At 36.9% G+C, this 20,270-nt stretch overlaps 1 protein-coding gene across 3 annotated transcripts; it reads right to left on the bottom strand.

Annotated features, from left to right (window-relative positions):
• Window positions 1–81: 81 nt before the first annotated feature.
• On the bottom strand, window positions 82–15,673 carry LOC113114205 (microtubule-associated tumor suppressor 1 homolog A-like). Of its 3 annotated transcripts, none has more exons than XM_026281023.1 (10): window positions 15,255–15,673; window positions 12,181–12,401; window positions 8,179–8,245; window positions 4,022–4,236; window positions 3,665–3,770; window positions 3,132–3,205; window positions 2,907–3,002; window positions 2,202–2,315; window positions 1,981–2,078; window positions 82–1,658 (listed from the first exon to the last, which is right to left on the bottom strand). In XM_026281023.1, exons 1-10 carry the CDS (start codon window positions 15,370–15,372, stop codon window positions 1,445–1,447), a joined length of 1,323 nt encoding a protein of 440 aa, XP_026136808.1. In that variant the 5' UTR covers window positions 15,373–15,673; the 3' UTR covers window positions 82–1,444. The 3 variants fall into 3 exon arrangements, with proteins under 3 accessions (XP_026136808.1, XP_026136809.1, XP_026136810.1); XM_026281024.1 differs by lacking the exon at window positions 15,255–15,673 and adding an exon at window positions 14,964–15,202; XM_026281025.1 differs by lacking the exons at window positions 12,181–12,401; window positions 15,255–15,673 and adding an exon at window positions 9,117–9,441.
• Window positions 15,674–20,270: the final 4,597 nt, after the last annotated feature.

Below are 20,270 nucleotides of genomic sequence, written 5' to 3'. Positions count from 1 at the left end.
TGACAGTGAGACAAAATTGTTAATGGCTAATTTTATTTTTAGGTGGACTAGCATTTCAATTAAAAAGATATAAACATGGGGTGACAATTACAAACAGATTATTTGAATTCTTTATTAATTGCATATTTCAATGAGTTTCAGTTTCACACCAACATCCACACAAACAGCCTAGCAATACATACCAACACTGAAAAAAAAAAACCTACTACTTATGCTTTTAAACTTCTTTGTAAATAGCTTGAATGTAAAGCTGCAGTGGAGGGGTTTCAGACAGAGGGGGAGCTCCAGAGGCCACAAAACATGCTCGGTCATTACATTGGTCTCATGATCTGAAATAAATATAGAAACGAGGACAACGAACACTCGAATCCGCCGTAGGGCTCAATCATACAGAATAATATACAAAACCCGTATTCAAGAAAGAAAAGTCAGATTCCCAATAGTGTATGCCTTCAGTCACAGGGCTGCCCAATGACTTTCCATTAACATATCAAGCATACTATACCATTGCATCTCTGATTGGCAAGAAATTAGGAAAAGGGGCTAATTCAACACTTAAACAGGTATTAATCAAAACATTCAAGACTTCTAATCAATTCATTCTGCATCAATCACTGTATTGCATCTCTCCTATGCATATGAGAGTGATATGGAGAGCATATTTGTGATGAAACATGCATCATGATCTGGCTAAAGCTCACCTTTTTGCAGTTCTTAATGTGTGATTTAAAACAAATACCATTTACAAAATCACAAATAAAGGCATGATATAAACAAGAAAAAAAATGTTGCATAAGGTTTTGAGAACACCTGGTTGTGATCAGTGAATGTTTCCATTCGAGTAAATAGTAACAGTCGGTTTATGGCATGAGTTGATCTATGAAGTGCCTCTTTAGAAAAGTTCATCTGGGATCTGAAGTCCTGCATAAAATAAAGGGAAACCAAACGCTACACGAGCAGCAGCATCTGGGAAATGTCCATTGGCCAGCTTGCATTTGGGCATTCGTCCCAGAGCGAAGATAAATCTGCGTATATACAGGTACACTCAAAGGCGTCTGGTGGAAAAGTTGATAAAGGCCCCAGTCGTGGATTCTAATGTCAGTCCTCTAAAAAATAAACCCCAAAAAACTAAAAAGGTAGGACCTTCAGGGAACAAAGCCATTCAGGAGGGAAAAAAACCCATACATTTGAGAGAAACCTTCTACAAGCCCTGAGATATTTCTTTTTTCCTCCCTAGTCTGATGTGAAAGGCAAGGTACGAGGGTGACCTCATTGGTAAGTGCTTCTGTGCAATATAGTCTTCAGTTTTTTTATTTTTAATCTGTACAAGAGTCAACAAAGTCCATTCCATATTGAGAGCCATTGACATGGTCCAGACCAGCTTCAGCATGCAGGAAGTGCTCTGTCCTGTATGAAAGTGCTTCCTGGAAGCTGAAGGCCGTTGTTATCTGGGCGAGACAGGAGGGCTGGAGAACACTGCAGAGTTCCGCGGTGACTGGAGATTCAGGGACGGGGAAGGGGAGACCTTACGGGGGCTGCTCAGATCACCGTTGTGGAGCTTCCAGAGCAGCTCTTCATTCTCCATAGATAGGCGTTTGTTCACTTTGGACTCCTTCTGGAGGGTTTCCTGCAAAACCGCCTGCTCTGTGGACAGTTGTCTGCAATGGAACAAGGCAGCTCTGGTAAACCTGATTAGAGTAGTCACTATTACTGCACAAGGTGAAAGAGCAGAGGGTCTCTCGGCACAAAGCTTTGCAATCAAAACACACCATTCTTACCACAAAAAGAGCACAAAGTAATCAAAGCAATTAAAGTGTCAAGCCAGAAGCAATTTTGTAGAATGTGCTATACCACATGCAAATAAAATAAAACTTCAAAGACTTTGGTTTGCTATAGGTCTAACTGAATGAAGCCCACTGGGAAAGCACCCAAATGTTAGAAGCTAGACAAGTGGATTGAGTGAAGCTTGTGGTAGGCTACCTTGACAAAGCAGCATGTCTGTCCATTCTGGCTTTAAGGTCCTCGTTTTCCTGTTGCAGTTTCTTAAGACATTCATCCAGCTTCACATTCCTCTCCATCTAACAATAAATCAAATCTTAGAGAGTTTCTCCAGCACATATATTGGGGCGTCAGATTTATGTTAATCTCTTTACTGTGATGAGAATCTAAACACTTTATGCACAACTGATAATTGAGCTCACCAGTTTGTCTATCTGCATGAGTTTCTTGGCCTGTTCATGGATCTGTTTGTTCTTGAGGTCCAACACTACTTTAAGGCTTTCAAGCTCCTGCTCCAGATAAAGAGTATGCGAGTCCTTAAACATAAGAAAATAAGCAAGAGAGATCAAGAATATATACTGGCTTTCCTAAACTGGATCATTAAGATCCAGTAAAATGTGAAAATAAGTGTCAAATTCAGGATTCCACATTCGGTGTAATTCTAATTTCACCCCAAATGATGTTACTGTCTCTAATAAAACCTTCCCCTGTGGTGTAAGAGTATATACATATGTTGTTGGTGAACAAACTACACCCATGTGAGAATGTGAATAGTGTTTTAAGAGTGTTTATATAAAAGCATTTGCTAAATGCATAAATGTAAGACACTACTTTTCCCCCAACAGCTTAATGGTCAAAAGTGTCCATAGTTGAAGAAACCCTGATATATGAACTTTCAGTATTACAAGTTACAGTATTATGCAGGGTAGTTATCTAGATGCCCTCGCATGCATTTTCAGAATGTTGAGTGTTCTGGAATCTCTTTAACTCTGATTGGAATGACCAGTCTAATATTAACCGGTCACTCATGGAAAATACACAGTCTACTTAAAGCAGAGATTTATTACTATCAATAGCACTGTTTGATAACACAGATGTTTGGGAGCTATACAGGAGTGATAACGTACCTGTGTTTTCTCAGCCAGATCCTTCCTTCTCTTCACTTCAGCATCTAGTTTTTCTTTGAGGTTGTTATTCTCCGTCATGAGCTCCTGAATTCGATTCTGTTTGAGGAAAAATGCACTGATATGAAAATGTCTGTTACACTTGACAGGGCAAAATACAAGAAAGAAAAAGAGAGCAGGAAATACTGATGCTGCGTGGAGAATTTTAGCTCTTGGTCACTGCCTTACAGATAATGTGTCCTCTGATTCCTTCAGTGTTGCATTGAAAGTCTGCATTTCCTTTTCATGGGACTGTCTGAGTTCTGAGAGAGTCAAGAAAGAGCATGATATATTAATAGGTAATATTGATGTCTTTAAACTACAGTAACAAGTGCAACAGTTACACACACTTTTGTTGAATTTTTGCGTTTGAGGAGTCTCCATAGACATTTTATCTACTGTACAAATGCTATATTTTATCCATTATTACTACTCCTAAACCTAACAGACATTTTATTATTTACAAATCATTTTCCTTATACGGACTTAAACTTTATCCCCACAATGTCATGTCACATTTTTTTTTTTATTTTTTTTATTTACTTTACTTTTTGTTTTCATAAATGAGTATGTTCCCAAAAGAAGATTTAGGGAGATTGTCATGTTTAGCTTCTGGATACAAATTTTTCTCCAAAATATGGTTCAGTAGTACACACACAAACACACGTTTTAGAGACCGATAAAGACAATATTAGACAAAAACAAAGCCCAATATCATTTACCTTTGAAAGTCTCTTCAAACTGTAGTTTAAGGCCATCCACCTCCTCCATATGGCTGACTTCCAGTTCCTTCTTCAAAGCCTCATGTTTTTCTCGCAACTCTTTTAGCTAGACAAGTACAAATAAAGTAATTAAAAAGAAAGTCTTATTGGTTTGTTTTGTGTATAAATGATGGGGAAGTAAGATACCACATGTCCAAACAACTAAAAGGTCAAGGCTCATTTGCCAAGGTACAAGAAAAACAGAAGTTATGAAACCACTCTACATAGTTTTAATATGACAGTTTAAGGCATCAGAAATAAAGTATGTCCAACAAAAAGTGTGTAGGGACACAAAAAAAGGCCCACTGTCTTCCACACCTGCTGCTCCATCTGAGCTTTGCACTTGTCAGCCTCCTCCTGGTAGGTCTGATGGACCTTCTCCCACTCGGTGGAGTAAAAGGTCTTGAGTCTCTCCTCGAGGTCAGTGAGGTCTGAGCGGTGCTGCTCCTGGACCTTCTGTAGAACTCCATCAAAAACTGCACGCAGTTCCTCCTTCTCCTGCTCCAGACGCTCACAGGAGTGAGCCGAGCTCACTGAGGAAAAGATCCGATCAGAGAAGTTAGAAGATCAATTAAGGGATTAATTCAGTTTACAAAAATCAATCCCTTAAAGCACAATTTAAGATGATTGCCCTTTTTCTGGCATGATGACAGCAACACTTCTGAAAATAAAAAATAAAAAAAGGACATCTGATATCTAATGCACCAGTTTATGATATGAAAATATAGATATGCTATATGAGACAGCAGTGGGATAACCAGAGCAAATGCTGAAAGGCCAACACGTCCATTTGCTGCTTTGACATCAGGCCCTGCTGACACTCGATGCTATGATTCATTACTCAAGTATTCTGCATGAGTCCCAGTTGTCTTTACAGTTACGGTATCTCCAGCAGTTCTGTAAATAATGTGTCAACTGTTACAAGGAACATGTCAAATTACAACAAGAGTAGGTTCAGCAAAAGGAACACTAATCCTAAGAACCCTAATGAACAGAAGTTTCCTAACCAGCCACTATTCTCTCTCAATCAGAACCGTGTCACAGATACGGTCCCTGTGAGCATTAGCCACCTTTGCTCTTATAGAAAGAAACAGATGGCACTTCACTTCCCTGCACAGAACTGCTGCGATTTTCACACAAAGTAGCAAGCCGAATCCTGCAGCTGCTCCGCTCTTTGTAGTCTGTTACATAGAATAAGAAGCTATTATTCATTTATTAAATGAATTCAACGCAAACGTATACTCATACATATAGTGATTTAAAAGAGGCACAGTGATGTTTTAGGGAGGCATGAAAACAGAAATGTCAGGGTGTTACAACAGTACTCGCATCACAATTAAACAACAACAATTTTAATAATGGAATGAAAATAAAAGATTACGCCAAACTACTTTAGGTTTTATTATTGAATGAAAATTAAAGATGTCAGTGTTTATTGATATTTGAAAAACTGCCAAATCCAAGAGATGTGGCATAACCAACAGTGTCATGTGATGCAATGAGCATGCAAAGGCCAGTAAGTCTCTTTATGAAACGTATTTGTCCCTGGTTCAGGTCACTAATGTAATAACAGCAGAAATCAAGGCAGCTGTTTCAAACAGAGCGGACCAGTCCACTGACTTCATGAGGCTGATGTGATGCTCATATTTGTGTGAAAACACTCAGTGAGTGCTTGGGAACTTATGCCTAACTTCTGTAGAATAACAGCTTAATCACACCAGATTGTTCAGCTCATTTTATCCGTTTACTGGCGCATCAGTAGGTATTTCTGAACCTCGTCTATTATCACAGGTCAAAAGCATGTCAGCAAAATAAATTACTTGAATGAGTCACAACACAAGAACGACTGTTGTTCTCCAGGGGGAACTTGGGTCATCTCCCTTACTGGCACTGCAATCTAATCATCTGTATTCGGAGATGAAAACCACTGATTTTCCCCTTTTAAGAGAGTCTTAAAATGAGTTTCAATCAGAATCATTATAAAGCTGTTGTTAGGGGTTAAATGAGAACAGTATCTATTGACCCTGCTGTATAAGAGACAGTTAACAGAGCTAAACCATGATCAGATCCACTCAGAGAAGATGAGCCAGACCCAGAGCTCGCTAATGGCTTGATGTATTTCATGAATCTGCTGTGTAATTCTATTACAGGTTATATTTACGATGCAGAGCACAGCTGAAGGCCTATAAATAATCTAAATAATGCAAACAAGAGGAAAAACAGACAGTTAAGGAGGAGGAGGAGGATCCTTTTTCTTTTCCACAAAAGAAAAAAATGAAAAGGGGCACACAGGTCATGACTCGACAGTCAGCAAAAATGAATGCGCATATGCACCCAAATAGTATATTTAGGTTATTACAGAAAGCTCTTGGCAGCAGAAAGCTTGACAAATGTACTGTTTATGTAAATACACGTGTTTATATCCACTTTCTGACCAAAATGGAAAATTAAACCATACATTTAAAAAGCCAGTTTGAATGTGCCTCAAATAAATCATGTGACCTCGTTTAGACGTTTAGTCTGAAAACAGATGTTTTTACATTAAAACTATTCACAAAATGACACAAACGGCACATTAAGTTAACATTCTTCATAGAGAAGTTAATAAAGCCACATGCCAAATAGCAAACTAAATTAATTGGACACAGTTCTAGCAGGTTTCGCTTCACTGGAAGAGAGCAGTTGTCCTGTGTTAAAAGACACTCTTGTTTTAAAAGGGAATTCTGGGTGTGTGCCAAAAAACATGGCATGCTGCAGCATTCACAGTGACATCACTCGCTTTATGCTTGGGTGAAAGCTGAAAATAAAGCTATCTGTGGGTAATATTGCTGATGTTTTCCTGCAGCTATATATGACTTCAGGAGGTAGTCTGTAGAATTCTTACAGAGGTCAGGAGGCCTGGAATGTGCTAATACGCTTAAGCAGTGATTATAATAGTAAAGAGTGATCATTTGCCAGACCTCTACATTTGCAAAGTCAAAGAATAAAAATAACTTTTCTGATTATGAAAAATACATAAACCCTGCTCAGACGATTCCGTACATCAATAAAGAAAGAACAATCTTCATATCTCTCCCTTGTATGCTCAGTTTTCAGGTGGAAATATGAGCTGTGAAATCAATGGATCAGACGTCTCATGGGAAACACTGGCTGGTACTATATTCATTTCTCCATGTTACTTTGCCCATTAGACTGTGAGGAACGTCAGACTTCTCTGACCTTGTCGACAGACACGAGCATGACCTTCACATTCCAGGACGGCTCACCCTTTCTGCTTTGAGTATGTGCTTTTTTGGAGGTGTGTCTCCTAAATGAGAACTATGGGAGGGGAGAGCTCTTCCAACAGGACCAATAAAACAAACAGACCATCCTCCATCTACAAACAAATGGTAATTCATGCACTAGGAGGCACACTCAGTTGTAGGCAAATTCAAACATTGTACCAGTGTACATTGGATACATTATATTAATTATGTTCTAAGTAGGCATGCTTAAATGCATTTTTTTTATATATATATAAATTGTGCCCAAGCATTTTTTAACATAACTTAATGGGTAAATATTACAGAATACTGAACTTAACAAGCCCCTAGTATACAGCACCACTGAAAAGTTTGGGGTTGATACGTTTTATTTTAAGATTTTGAATGTCTCTAATGCTCACTATGGCTACATTTATTTAAATGTAAAAAATACATTAAAAGCAGCAATACTGTGAAATATGAATACCTTTTAAAAAGCTATTTATTCCTGTGCTGTCAAAGCTGAATTTTCATCTTCATTACGCCAGTCCTCAGTGTCACATGATTTTTCAGAAATCATTCTAATATGCTGATTTGCTGCTCAAGAAACCGTTCTTAAATCAATGCTAAAACCAGTTGTGTTGCTTAATTTTTTTTGTGGAAGTCGTGATAAATTTTTTTACAATTTCAGGATTCTTTGATAAATAGAAAGTTATAACAGCATTAATTTGATACAGAAATATTTTGTGATATTCTAAATTGTAGTCACTGTAACGTTTGAAAAAATGTAATGCATACTTTGAGTGAAATAATAATAATTATTAAAATAAAATAAAAAAAACTTTTGAATGGTAGTGTTCACAGGAACTCTGATAAGATCTAAACAGCATCCCAAGATGCACTACTCTATGACAAGAAGCTTGGATTGTGCAGTGCTAAAATAACACATTTACCCATATTTGTGTTTTCTAAAGTGTATTACCATTACTGTTTTGATACTTTTATTGCAAAATGCAGAGAGATGTAAAAATCAAAGAGGTCACTGTAGTTTGCATGTTATGGCAAGAAACGGCACACCTATTGTTCATCCCAATGATTACCCTGTGACCAGCAATCCAAATATTACATTAATTACAAACGGCTTCATTTTGGCAGGTCTTTCCATTCTTTCCGCAGACAGTGAAAGCCAAGAATTCTACAATGACTCACACACACACACACACACACACTTACCCAGCTCCTCACGCAAGGTGACCAGCTCCTGAGACAGCTCCCTGCGCTGCTTCATCGTCTCCTCATGCTGCAGGAAAACAGTAGAAAAATCAGTTTATCATTTCTAAATGCAACACATGCTTCATATTACTCAAATTATTCAATATGCCAAAAGAATGTCACAATAGAGCAGGGCAGTGCCAAGTGAAATCTAATGTCATGATGAACCGCTCTGAAATTCCTTTGACAGACATGAATTATGCATTAGGTTTTCCCTTCGAAGGGTGACTGTCAACCACAGGACTGGACGGATCGGAGTTATGGTTCAGTTTTGAACGTGCTTGATTGTCATGACAAATAACTGCATTAGCAAAGCAACACAGAAGCATTAAAGAAAAACAGGCTTCCTTGTAACTTGTTGTTGCATTAAAAGAAAACACATTGTTGTGCAACAGTCGTAACATCTGCATGGGTATTCAATCACCCCATAGCTCAGCTTTGTGGCTTACACACCATTATGACAGCTCTTTAAAGATTCAATTAAAAACCAAGCATATGAACGACAACAAATGAATTTAGAGCAATGAAACCAGCAGTCTCTCTCTCTCACACCACTGTCTCTTTTTTAAAGTGGAGGACAGCCAGCGGCACAGCTGCAGGGCTGTCAGCCTCCTTAACCAACACAAAGACGCTTCAAAAACCGCGTGCTGCCGTCCTGACCGGCCCCTTCCCCCCAGGAGCAGTGCAAACACTTGCAGAGGGACATTTACACTACAGCTATGAACTCATCATTGCATATTCATTAGAATAAATCAAACAGTGAAACAAAATCAGATTAAAGAATACCACAAACTAATCCTAGACAACGGACATGCTTTGTATATACACATTCACAGCTATCCCATTTCAAATGCTAATCTATCCTGCCCTGCACCCTGCGGAGAGGATAATGTCTTTACCCGGTGTCCAGCGCAGGGAGCGTTAAGGCACACTTTGCTGCCCGAGCAGCCCATGATCCCGTCTCTGTGACTTCAGTCCAGAATGCAGGACGCCAGCAGCCCAGATGCATGAACCTCTGCCACCTCTACCTCCTCTCTCTGCCGTCTCACTCAACATCGGAGGGACTAGTGGAAAAAGCTCATTGGCTCTCACCTCCTCCAACCGCTCGCCTTCTCAGTGGTGAAAAGATACCATAATATATCTAAGAGAAGGGCAATGGAGGGAGGCGGCTGTATTGTGCCTGGTTGGCTGCTACATAAATGCTGCACTTTAGGACAACCACAGCAAGTAGAGCAAAATGCAATGTCTGACAGTTGGATGATTGAGTGGCACTTAATGAAATGGTACGTGTTACAGAAGTGTGCAGTGACCTTTCCACAGGACATGAGAGGACAGAGGAGGACTGCTGTCTTTCATGCCTTCCTCCTCAGAATTTGCTACATGAAAGCAATGCAGGATACAATTTAATGTCACTTTTAATTTGTCTATAATTAATCAAGGCTGTCAGATTCAAATCTGGAAGACCATATCAAGTTTTTGCTTACTGTACACCAAATAAGTGCTGCAGAATAAATTAATAAATTATTATTACTACTACAACAACTATTCAAATACATCATCCTCATAAAACAATAATAACAATGTTAATAAAAAGGATAAAATAGGTCCTAAATGTTGTTATCCATTATTTTCCATTTATGATAAATTAAACCATAAAATAGTTACTATTATGAAAGTTATTATAATCCATTGTTTTCTACTGCATACAAAACATTTTAATAATAATAATAATAATAATAATAATAATAATAATAATAATAATAATAATAATAATAATTTGCTATTTTATTTTTATGATTTCTGTATGCAGTAAAAAAAATAGACTTTTATAATAATAATAAGTCTATTATATTTTTATATATTTTAGAAAACAATTAATTATTATAAAATGTATAATAGTAACAATTGTTTAATTTATTATCATCATTAAATACTATTATTTTTGTATGGAATATAAAATGACGGAAAACATAAGGACCTATTTTACCATTATTTCTACTACCATTGTTAATTATTGTTATTGGTCATGATGATGATTGTTTTAAAAAAGGAATGCTGTTTTCTACGGCATGAAGAAATGGTATCCTTTTTATTAACGGTTTTCTATACACAATAAAAAACATTTGTATAACAACAACCATTTCTGTATGCAGCAGACTTGTTTGCATCATAAACAAACAAATAAATAAATGTAAAAATATGCAGTTATAACATATGAATAATATTGTACAGTTTGGTGAGGCAAATCAATACTAAATACAATATTAACTAATAATGTATCAAAAGCATTAAATATCATAAAAAAATAAATTAAGCTAAATATTTTGAATTATGTGGTCATACCAAGAACTTTAGTGGGAAAATATTGAAAACACATTTATCAATCATTATCAACTATGGTAATTAATGTTACTGCTTCAGGGAAAGCATGTGTGGCCTCTCGGAGTGAAATTATGGCAATGCACACAGTGTGCTGACAGCTCATTGCAAACAAAGGATATGAAGCAGCCCCCAGCAGCTCTCTGGTGCTTCTGACCATATGAAGGCAGCAGCTGGTACGCTCTCACACAGACAAGCTGAAGCCCAACCTCCTAATGAACCCTTAACAGATTCCTATACAGTGCTAAAACACTACATTTACTTTCATGCTCTATATACACTATATACTATATCTTATGTTGTAGCACCTAGTTTTCAGATTCATACATCTGGTGACAGACAATTTTCGAAAGCAGCACACATTGAAATTGTGCCTCGCACATTTAAAACACACAGACCGACAGGAAAGAATCATGGCTTAAGAGAAGAGCTGATGTTGTACTCTCCTTGTATAAATTATTGTGTGGTGGTCTGTATGGCAGGGACCACTCAAAGAAAAACTGTGAACCTTGGACTTTAAAAGGTATAATTAAATAAAATGTCTAGTCCACAATCTACAGTGCTAAGAGAAACCTTTTGACCTTTGTGTTCATAAATACACTTTTTTTTTTTAAATGGACTGATTCTTTAAGTGCCACAGCTTAATTACAGTAATGCCTTTTAGTTTAAAGTTGGTCTTGGTCCAGTTTCTGCAGGAGCAGCCAACATGCACTCCAGACTATAACCCGTCAGCTTCAGCTCAAACATACTGCTTTTGCACAGCGGCAGTTGTCCTTTTCACACCATTAACTTAAACATGTACAGCCAAACTGCCTTCATATTCCCATTTTAACAAGGACAATTCCAAAATTAGCATGCTCTAATTGGTCCAGAGTCAGGAATAGCTGGAGAGATTACATGTAACCTGAGTTTTAATAGATGCATCAAGGGTGGAGAGTCAATTACAAAAGAAAAATATATTTTATGAGAGATTATAATCTGAAATATTATTGAGAAATAATTTTTGGTGCCTTGGTGCACATGAGATGACTTTAAAAAAAAAGTAAAAAAAATAAGTAAAATTCCAAAGTTTAGACTGTGAGGAATAATTGACAGAAATTGATCAATTATTTGGTATACATTTACATATTGAGGAAGCACCAGTAATTAATAAATTAAAATTACTATTAAAATGTTAATAAAATTTGAAAATTGCATAGACAAAGCTTTGGAGGGTTATTTAAAAAATACTGCATATGGAATGAATTTGGGAAAAGCTATACAAGACAGGTCATTGGGAAGGTTAAATAAGTAAGGTGATAAAGTAGTAATAAAGAAGTTAGGTGTTAAAGAACACCACTAGAACAAACAGAGAGCAGAAGGGAGTAACACAACATTACCTGACTGCAAACACACCCAACAAGTCTACAAACCAATATAATCAGTGCTGGGTGGTCAGAACCCACCTTAATATCTAGAGATATCTAACCAAAGAAATCTAATCCTAACTGATCAAAGACATCATATCTTCATGTATTATTCACCTCTGGTGTATAGCAGAACGATTCCTCATGAATTTAAGAAGTATAATCTCATAATACTCACCCCAGCACATAGATGCTTTATGACCACAGCCACTGCCTCGAATCTGCGGTTGTTGGATCGGAGCGTGTTTTCCAGCTGTTGAATGGTCTGGTTCTTCTTCTCACACACAGTTTTGTAGTACTCCACATTTCTAGACTTGCTCTCTGGTGGTACCAGATCCGGTTGCGCATTTGTCGGGGGCTGCTGGTTTCGGGAAATCGTCCTTGACTTGTTCTTGTCAACTGTGAGAGAACATGAATTCAGTGCTGTGACAACATTCAGCATTATTTTTCTGCACCGTGCTCCTCCAGTTCATAGACCTTAGACCCGACTACGTCAGAGCGGATGATCCAAAAACAGATTCAACCCTTCACCAAATGCAACCCTGAATGAGTTAACAGCTCACCCCATCACTAAATAACATCTCGCCATCAGAGACCTCTTATTTTAGCAGGGCTACGCCACAGTGGCTATCATTTACATCATCTCATAAATATAACACCAGGACATAATCAGGGCTCAAATCCCTCTTACAAAGCTGCCTTACTACTAGAGGAAGGGTACCTGAAGTAAGCCACCGGCGCTACCGGTAAAATGGCACTATATAAAGCCATAAAACCCCTGTGAGGTGTAAACAGCTTTTATAGAAACATTTTTTCCCAATGCCAACACCTAAAGTCTTTATGTTGTTAATCCAGTTTGTCCTAGCAGAGTTATAACATAACAGTTCGGTGTGAGTAGCCTTTGACATTTCTGAAATACCAACTTTAATAAGGCAGGGGTGGGACAACGAACCCCATGAAGCCTTTCTCCTTTGATATCAATCCAACAGCAACTGATTTACAGCACCACATTTACATCTGCAAAGGCATTAAGATGCCAAAGAAAATTAAAGAATGAAATAAATAAATAAATAATAATATAAATAAAACTGAAAAATAAAGAAAATACAAAATGTGTCAAAACTTCTGTCTAATCTATTTAAATTCTGGTTTCTAGAAGGCAAAAAAGGAGGTAGAAACACTTTCAGTAGGAAAAAAAAATGGTTAGCAATGATTCATGATTTTCAGCATTTTATATCATGCCGTAAGAATGCAGGAAAAAAAAAACCCACACACACAGAATACTTGAAGGTTAAATACCATTTATGCACACAGTTTCAGCAGTGCGTGTTTGTCCACACCGTATAAAAACATTTTGCACAACATTTAATGCTATGAAAATGAATGTCTATAAGCATATTTTTAATTGTACAACTAGCTAAATTAATCCAAGCTGGGATTCACAATAGTCCTTTTAGAGACAGTTTTCGAAGGTCACAAAACGTGCATTGTTTAACACTCCACATTGGTCTTTTGAGAAACATCCAAGCAATAAGAATGAAAACATTGACCATTTTGGAACTTGATCCAAATGTCAATAAACTATTTCCAACAGACATTGTCCAGAATACTGTAATTAAAAAATAAAAATAAAATAAAAATACTTTGACAATACATTCAGACTGCATACAGTATATATGAATGTTCTTCCTTTCCAGCATCCTGTTACTCCTTCAAGACAAAGTTGCAAACGGCTCTTAAGTCTGTTAGTTCACTGTACCCACCCATAAAATAAATAAAGTGGTTTAGCTTGGATTGAAGGAACTGGAAATATTAGTCCTTTTTAAAAACTTGCGTATGCTGACTAATGAAAGAGGCGATATTATAAACACTTCTACGGTCCTTGACCTCTGTTTGTGCAGACCAGTCTCTCCTGGCATGATATTTAATAAGCTAATGAAATGTAATCCGGGCTGGCTTTTTAGAAACATTTTATGTGGCAGACATTAAACAGAGACCTCAAACAAAAAAATCAATTAAAAACAAAACAGAAATACACCATTAATAATGAACTCTGAATAAACTCTGAATGCTTTGGCCTTGCAAACATGATTCTAGAGGCCCTAAATTTAATTTATTTTTCATATGACATTCTCTTAAAAACTAGCAGTGCATTTCTAAAAGGCAAAAATGTAGGTCGTCGTCTTGGTGTGGCACATTAGAAATCATGTTAGCCAACACATTAAAAATGCAGTATAATTCAAACCATAAGGTGTCACTGCTAGGCAAACATCCGTGTGGCTCCCTCTGCTGGAAAACTCACTTAAGAGCAGACTGAAGGTACATTAAAGTGCAAGCACTTATAGTAACTCGAAATAATATCAGTTATGCAGATACAAAAAAAAGGATATTTAATGCAGAAAAAAAATCTATCAAGTAAATAAATCAAACCTATCCATCCTGCAAAACCCAATTAGTGCCTTTGGTTACACCAATTTCAGGTTAGCCGATGTATACTGACAGAGAATGTAACCACATAAAGATTCCAAATCATCGTAAAGGTCAGAGGTACTATTGAGGGTGCATGCAGAAATAGACTGAACAATCAATAAGGTTATCATTAATGTTATAATTGGAGTTGATATGCATTTATTTTTAGAGGGAGATTTAAACAGGTGAAACCTTAGCCAAATACTTACTGAGATCAAATATAGTCCTCTGTGATGTTACGAACATGGAATAAATAGTTGTTTCCTTATTCACTAGATTCCTTATTTGGCCAGTCACTATAAAAAGAAGAGTTACTGCCACAAACATGTCTACCTCATCTCAATGATAAATAAAAAATATTTACGAGATATTACATTCAACCCGAGTCCGCAGGCCAAAATAACCGGAGCATCTGAAAACAGGAAAATTAGGTTTCTAAACCTGTGAACCAACTCGCTTGAAAAGAGGAATAAGGTAAGAATATGAACTTACTGTATCTACTGACTTGGTATGTGATGACCATAACCCAAATTGTGGCACAAATATACATGTTATTTGCAAAAAAGATCCCAGGCTCTATTTGCGGCTAGCAAGAAGATGCCTACTGGCCATGTAAAATATCAAATACTCTTTGGCAGAGAGAGAAAAGCAGAGTCTAAAGATAGAATCAACACCACTGCCAGTGAGTGAAGACAGCACCTTGAGAGCTGTACAGAAACACTCTGAAACGTCTGTGCAGATTGAAGGAAAAGCCACAACAACAGCGTTTTCTGAGGAACAGACCTGCCTGAAACACCACAGTGCTCTTGCATCCTGACAGCAGCTGGAGGTTTCTGAGCAATCCCTTCGCTGTCAGCCTCACATGGATGTTGGACAGTGAAAATTTGGAAGAGAAAAACATCTTGCCGAGAAGACAGAAAGAGGACAACTCTTCATAAGCAAAACAAAAAGAACAACAGCCTTGGTGAGCACGTGAGGCTAAAGCAAAAAATATAAAAATAAATACATCTGCCAAAGAAATGGCAAAGATTGTGATGAAGGAAGGAAGGAGAAAACCTCCATGTCTCCCCGTCACACTTTGGCAAAAACAAATGAACTGATGCAGTCTGAATTAAAGAGAGGCAGGAGACCCAGAGATAAACGAGGCAGAGCAGAAGGCATTTATCCACCAGTCTGAGCTCTCATCCACTGACGCTCAGCATCTCTCGCTCTTCGCTGGGTGTTAAGGAGGTGCAGGATGCTGGGTGAACGGAAGGAAGGAGAGAGGGAAGGGAGGGAGCTGGGAGGAGTAAGCAGCAGAGCAGGAGTGGGTGGGTGAGTGGGTTCACTCTCTCACAGCTTTCTCCTTCATTCACACATCGGGGAGGGTCAAAAATGACAGGAGAGAAAGTAACAGCTTACAGAACGATATGAACCCTGGTCAGGTCATCAAATCAAGAAAATGAATGAATTATTATTTTTAAGTTTGTATTTGAATGAAAAATAATAGTAAAAATTATAATAAAAACCCAAACATACATATTAATTAGTCCTGAGATGTACATTGCATTTAAACCTCTCAAATAAGACCCATGACAAGGCCAGGGAACAGATTTCGTTGTGGTCACAAACAGAGAATCACAAAAAATGTCTAACACACGCCTGTGATGCCAGCAAGAACGCAGTAAACAAAGTATGCAGCCCATGAACGACATAATGTTATGCTTGAAATATAATTAAGTTTATGTGGGGTTGCTGACAGCAGCAGACAATGCATTTCTGCACAGTTCAGGCTGCGGTCCAAAAACTAGAGGCTAGAGTCATAAAATAAGCTTGAGAAATACAAGGCTTTCACATGAATATGGAATTTCACAAAATCTAAAAACAAAAGAGGGGAATAAAAGCCTGGGGTTAAAGGTTGAAGTAAAATGATTCTACTTTACTATTTTTAATGGTTCTATTTATCTTATCTAATTTAATAAAATATTGATTTCATTAATTAAAATACCAAATTATTAAGTTTATTACATTACATAAAAAAAAGATTGTCAGTATGGACTCAGAATTATGGTATAGTGGCTTATATTACATGGCACAAATCTGGATTTAGCACTTACTAAGAGTAAAACAAACCTAACCATTGCATTTATTTACTACATAAAAGCAATTCAAATTGATTCTGTCCAAAGGTGTAGGATAATACAATTATATATAGTAAACTTTCTTTGGAACGAAACGTTCTCAGAGATAATTGTGATGGAGTCTAGTCTCACTGGCTTGAAGGCATCCTGCATGCATACACCCAAGACTTAATCCCTGAAAGGAATGTATTCGCCATTCTTAATTACAGTACTTATGGGTGGTAAGAAAGCACACATTACATGTGCCAGGCTGAGACAAGACAGGGACTGTGTCAGCTGTGTTACAGACTTGGCTGTGATTAAATATCCTGCATTGCTGAGAGGGATTCACAGAGCTCACACAGTGCAAGCCAACTGCCACCCCGCTCACAGATCACAGACAAGACACAGTGTAGCAACAGGATTTATTAGAATTAGAGGGCCTTTCTTTGAAACAAGTGCCATATACTGGAAATCTATTTTTTTTTTTTTATAAATACATTTATTTAAAACACTCAGTATAGGTATTTTAAATGACACTTTTCTGTGATAACTGTATGCTTCACTTCAAATTTAATAAACTGGGTCTAACCTGTTGGAGCAGGTCTCACGGATCGGGTTGTAGTAGGGGTTTTCAGAGGACTGCCTGAAGACTTCTCTGAACCTGGAGAAGATGTGTTTTTGATTTACTCAAAATCAAATCAAATAGATAACCAAAGACCGAAAAGTAAAGAATAAGAAAAGAAAAGTCTAATAATTTTTGTAAACAATTTGACTTGTACTGAATGAACAGGTTGGGGTGCAATAATTTCACAATGTAAAAAATATGAATGGCACTAAAAAGGCTTTAGTTTCTAAACATTTTCTTGTCTTGCATGATTCTTTCAATTTTGGGGGAATTGACCCAGGCATCCCCTAGCCTATTCAGGGGATTCACTGTTTTAGCTTTTCATCTGAGACACAAAGGTTAATGCTCAAAACGATATTGAAAATATGACTCCTCATACCTGACGATACACTCCTGGTAGGTGGATATTGCAGCTTGGTCCTTAACAATGTGGTTCTGTTAGGAGGAGGTTTACTCAAGGTTCCCACAGGGGGCTCAGCATGGTCTGATTTAAAATAAACAAACAAATTAATATACAATCAACAGAAATATTCAACAGTTTCTTAATGCATATTAGTTTGTGAACCTGTGAGAAAATTTCCTAGGAGGCTTATATGTAAAGCAATAAAACATACTGTAAGCAGATTTTATCATCCCATCTATTTTTGATGATAACCTTGGTCCTATAAACACGATCTCTCCCTGATATGGTAGATTCTTTGATGGGCTGCCACTGCTGTGAGCTAATATAGTGATTTTGATATGTTATGACAACACCACTTATAATACTAAAAACCTTTTTATTTAATTTTTTACAATATGACAGTGTTTGTTCATTTAAGCAAGAGGGCCTTTCTCCCAAAGTTTTTTCTCCATTTCTGTTAACTGATCTGGGGAGTTCGGGTTCCTTGTAACCACTGGCTTGCTCAGCTGGGGTTTAAAAAGCACTTAAAATTCAGCAATATTATCAATTTGATTACACTTATAATATCAGATGATAACAAAGCTTGACTTAAAGAAGCTGAATAATGATGCTATTGTCTTCAACTTTTTAAAGTGAACTGATTTTGTCCATTATAGATTCATTTCACAGCATCAACAATGTTATACCAGATCACTGAACTGAATCAATATTGAACTAACTCGAGCTGAATAATGGCACTGTTGTCTACAGTAGAACTACTTCTAGCGGAACTTAACTGAGCCATTTCATAATGAATCAAACTTTACACAGTTTTCGAAATGAACTGAACCAACACTGAACTGATAAGAGCTGAATAATCACACTACTGTCTTGGTACACCTGCTTCAAAAATATATATAAAATGTATGCATTTAACAGACACTTTTATCATTTAAGTCTCATTTAAGTTTGCATCATTGATTATGTTACTTTAATCATGTAAAGCAGTTTTGGAATGATCGTTACTGTATAAAGCAGTACAGAAATAAAGGTGACTTGAATTGACCACAAACAGCAATAAAGTAACACTACTACCTGATAAAATATAGGTACCCATGTTACTGTAGTTATTTGGAAATATTTGCAATTGTACATCTGAACAGTAGCCAACCATAAAACAAAATACTTACTTCTCCACAGCGGAGTCTTAGGCTTCCCATTAAAGGCAAACAACAAAGGAATAATACAAAAGCGATAAGATCCGATAAGAAGACATGTCAAAAGAGTCAGATCACACGGAGCACAAGAGCTTGGCTGCAGATTCAGAGTTGAATTAGTAAAAACTATCTCTGAGATTTCAGTCAAGGTGCCTCTATACACAGGCATGACCTTCCACAGAGAGTTAAACATAATGATGAGAAAATAAGGTCTGTTTGCATTGGTAGATCATCATTATTTGGATGTGCACTGCTTTCTCATACCCCTCCAAGTGAACTGAGGTGGAACAAACCCTGCCCCGCAGACATCTGGGACTGAGTGTCTCGCTCCATACAAACAACATGTCCATCAACCAATGAGAGCAGCACAATGTTCAAAAGGTAAAAGAGCATCACTGTCTAGACTGAAAAAAGCAGGCTATATTTTCATGTGTGCTACTCCTGATTAAACATGTATCAGTTCATTTTATCTACTTGGATTTAAACAGCTTTATATTTAAGCTAAAATCATTTCTAAGTTGACATGTTTCAAAAATCTAGTTAAAGTAGATTGAATCCTTTAGAAGGGATTTAATCATCATTTTTTGGATTTAAGGCAACACTGACCTAGCAGGGAATATGGGTCAAGCTGGATAAAATTAGTTTGATCTTGTCTAAGTCAGTCACTACTATCCATAATTCGTTTTAATAATTATTTATAAATATATATATATATATATATATATATATATATATATATATATATATATATATATATATATATATATATATATATATATATATATATATATATATATATATATTTTTTTTTTTTTTTTTTCTCCACCGGGCTGACAATCTGGGAAGGCTCACCTTGCTTTGGATGTCCATTTGTCTGAGGAGTGCTGGAGCTCTTGGTCTGTAATTTGGACTTCACAGGCAGTTTGGAGGCTGATGCTGGAGCTGCGAACAGAGCAGATCTGGACTGGGATCCTGAAACTGCACTTGGACCTACAGATAAATGCATTTTAAGCTTCACTGCAGTGGGAAGTGACAAACAATAATCCACTGTTATTTAGATGCACTATATAAAAAAAACAAAACAATGGAAAGGCAATTTAACGCAAGCCTCCAAAAACACAATGAATGTTTTGTGCCAAGTTCATGGTTACAGGAAGTTGTGTTTTTCCCCCACATCGAACACTTAACTACATCTGTTTTAAATCTTCCAAAAACTATCCAAATCTGGCTTCTAAGATACCTTAGGCAGCCTAGCCCATGGTAGAAATGTGATTAAACATACTGCCCAAAATAAATCTGTGACAAAATAAACTGTTTATACATGGAATTATTTTAGTATTAACAATCTATAAAGACTTAGGTGAAATTAAGATTTGTTTTTCAAATAAATGCCATTCTTCTAAATGTTCTATTCAAAGGATCCTGAAATATTAAAAGGGTTCCACAAAAATATCAAGCAGCACAACTGTTTTT

Source organism: Carassius auratus, chromosome 14 (genome assembly GCF_003368295.1).
Source record: "Carassius auratus strain Wakin chromosome 14, ASM336829v1, whole genome shotgun sequence".
Lineage (NCBI taxonomy): Eukaryota > Metazoa > Chordata > Actinopteri > Cypriniformes > Cyprinidae > Carassius > Carassius auratus.
This window is presented reverse-complemented; position numbering and strand designations above follow the sequence as displayed.

Coding starts and splice junctions, on each gene's coding strand:
- LOC113114205 (XM_026281023.1), bottom strand. CDS start 15,372: ATGTTTTTCTCTTCCAAATTTTCACTGTCCAACATCCATGTGAGGCTG. Junction 3,771..4,021: donor AAGCTCAGATGGAGCAGCAG/GTGTGGAAGACA, acceptor GTACTTGTCTAG/CTAAAAGAGTTGCGAGAAAA. Junction 1,659..1,980: donor AGACATGCTGCTTTGTCAAG/GTAGCCTACCAC, acceptor GTTCCATTGCAG/ACAACTGTCCACAGAGCAGG.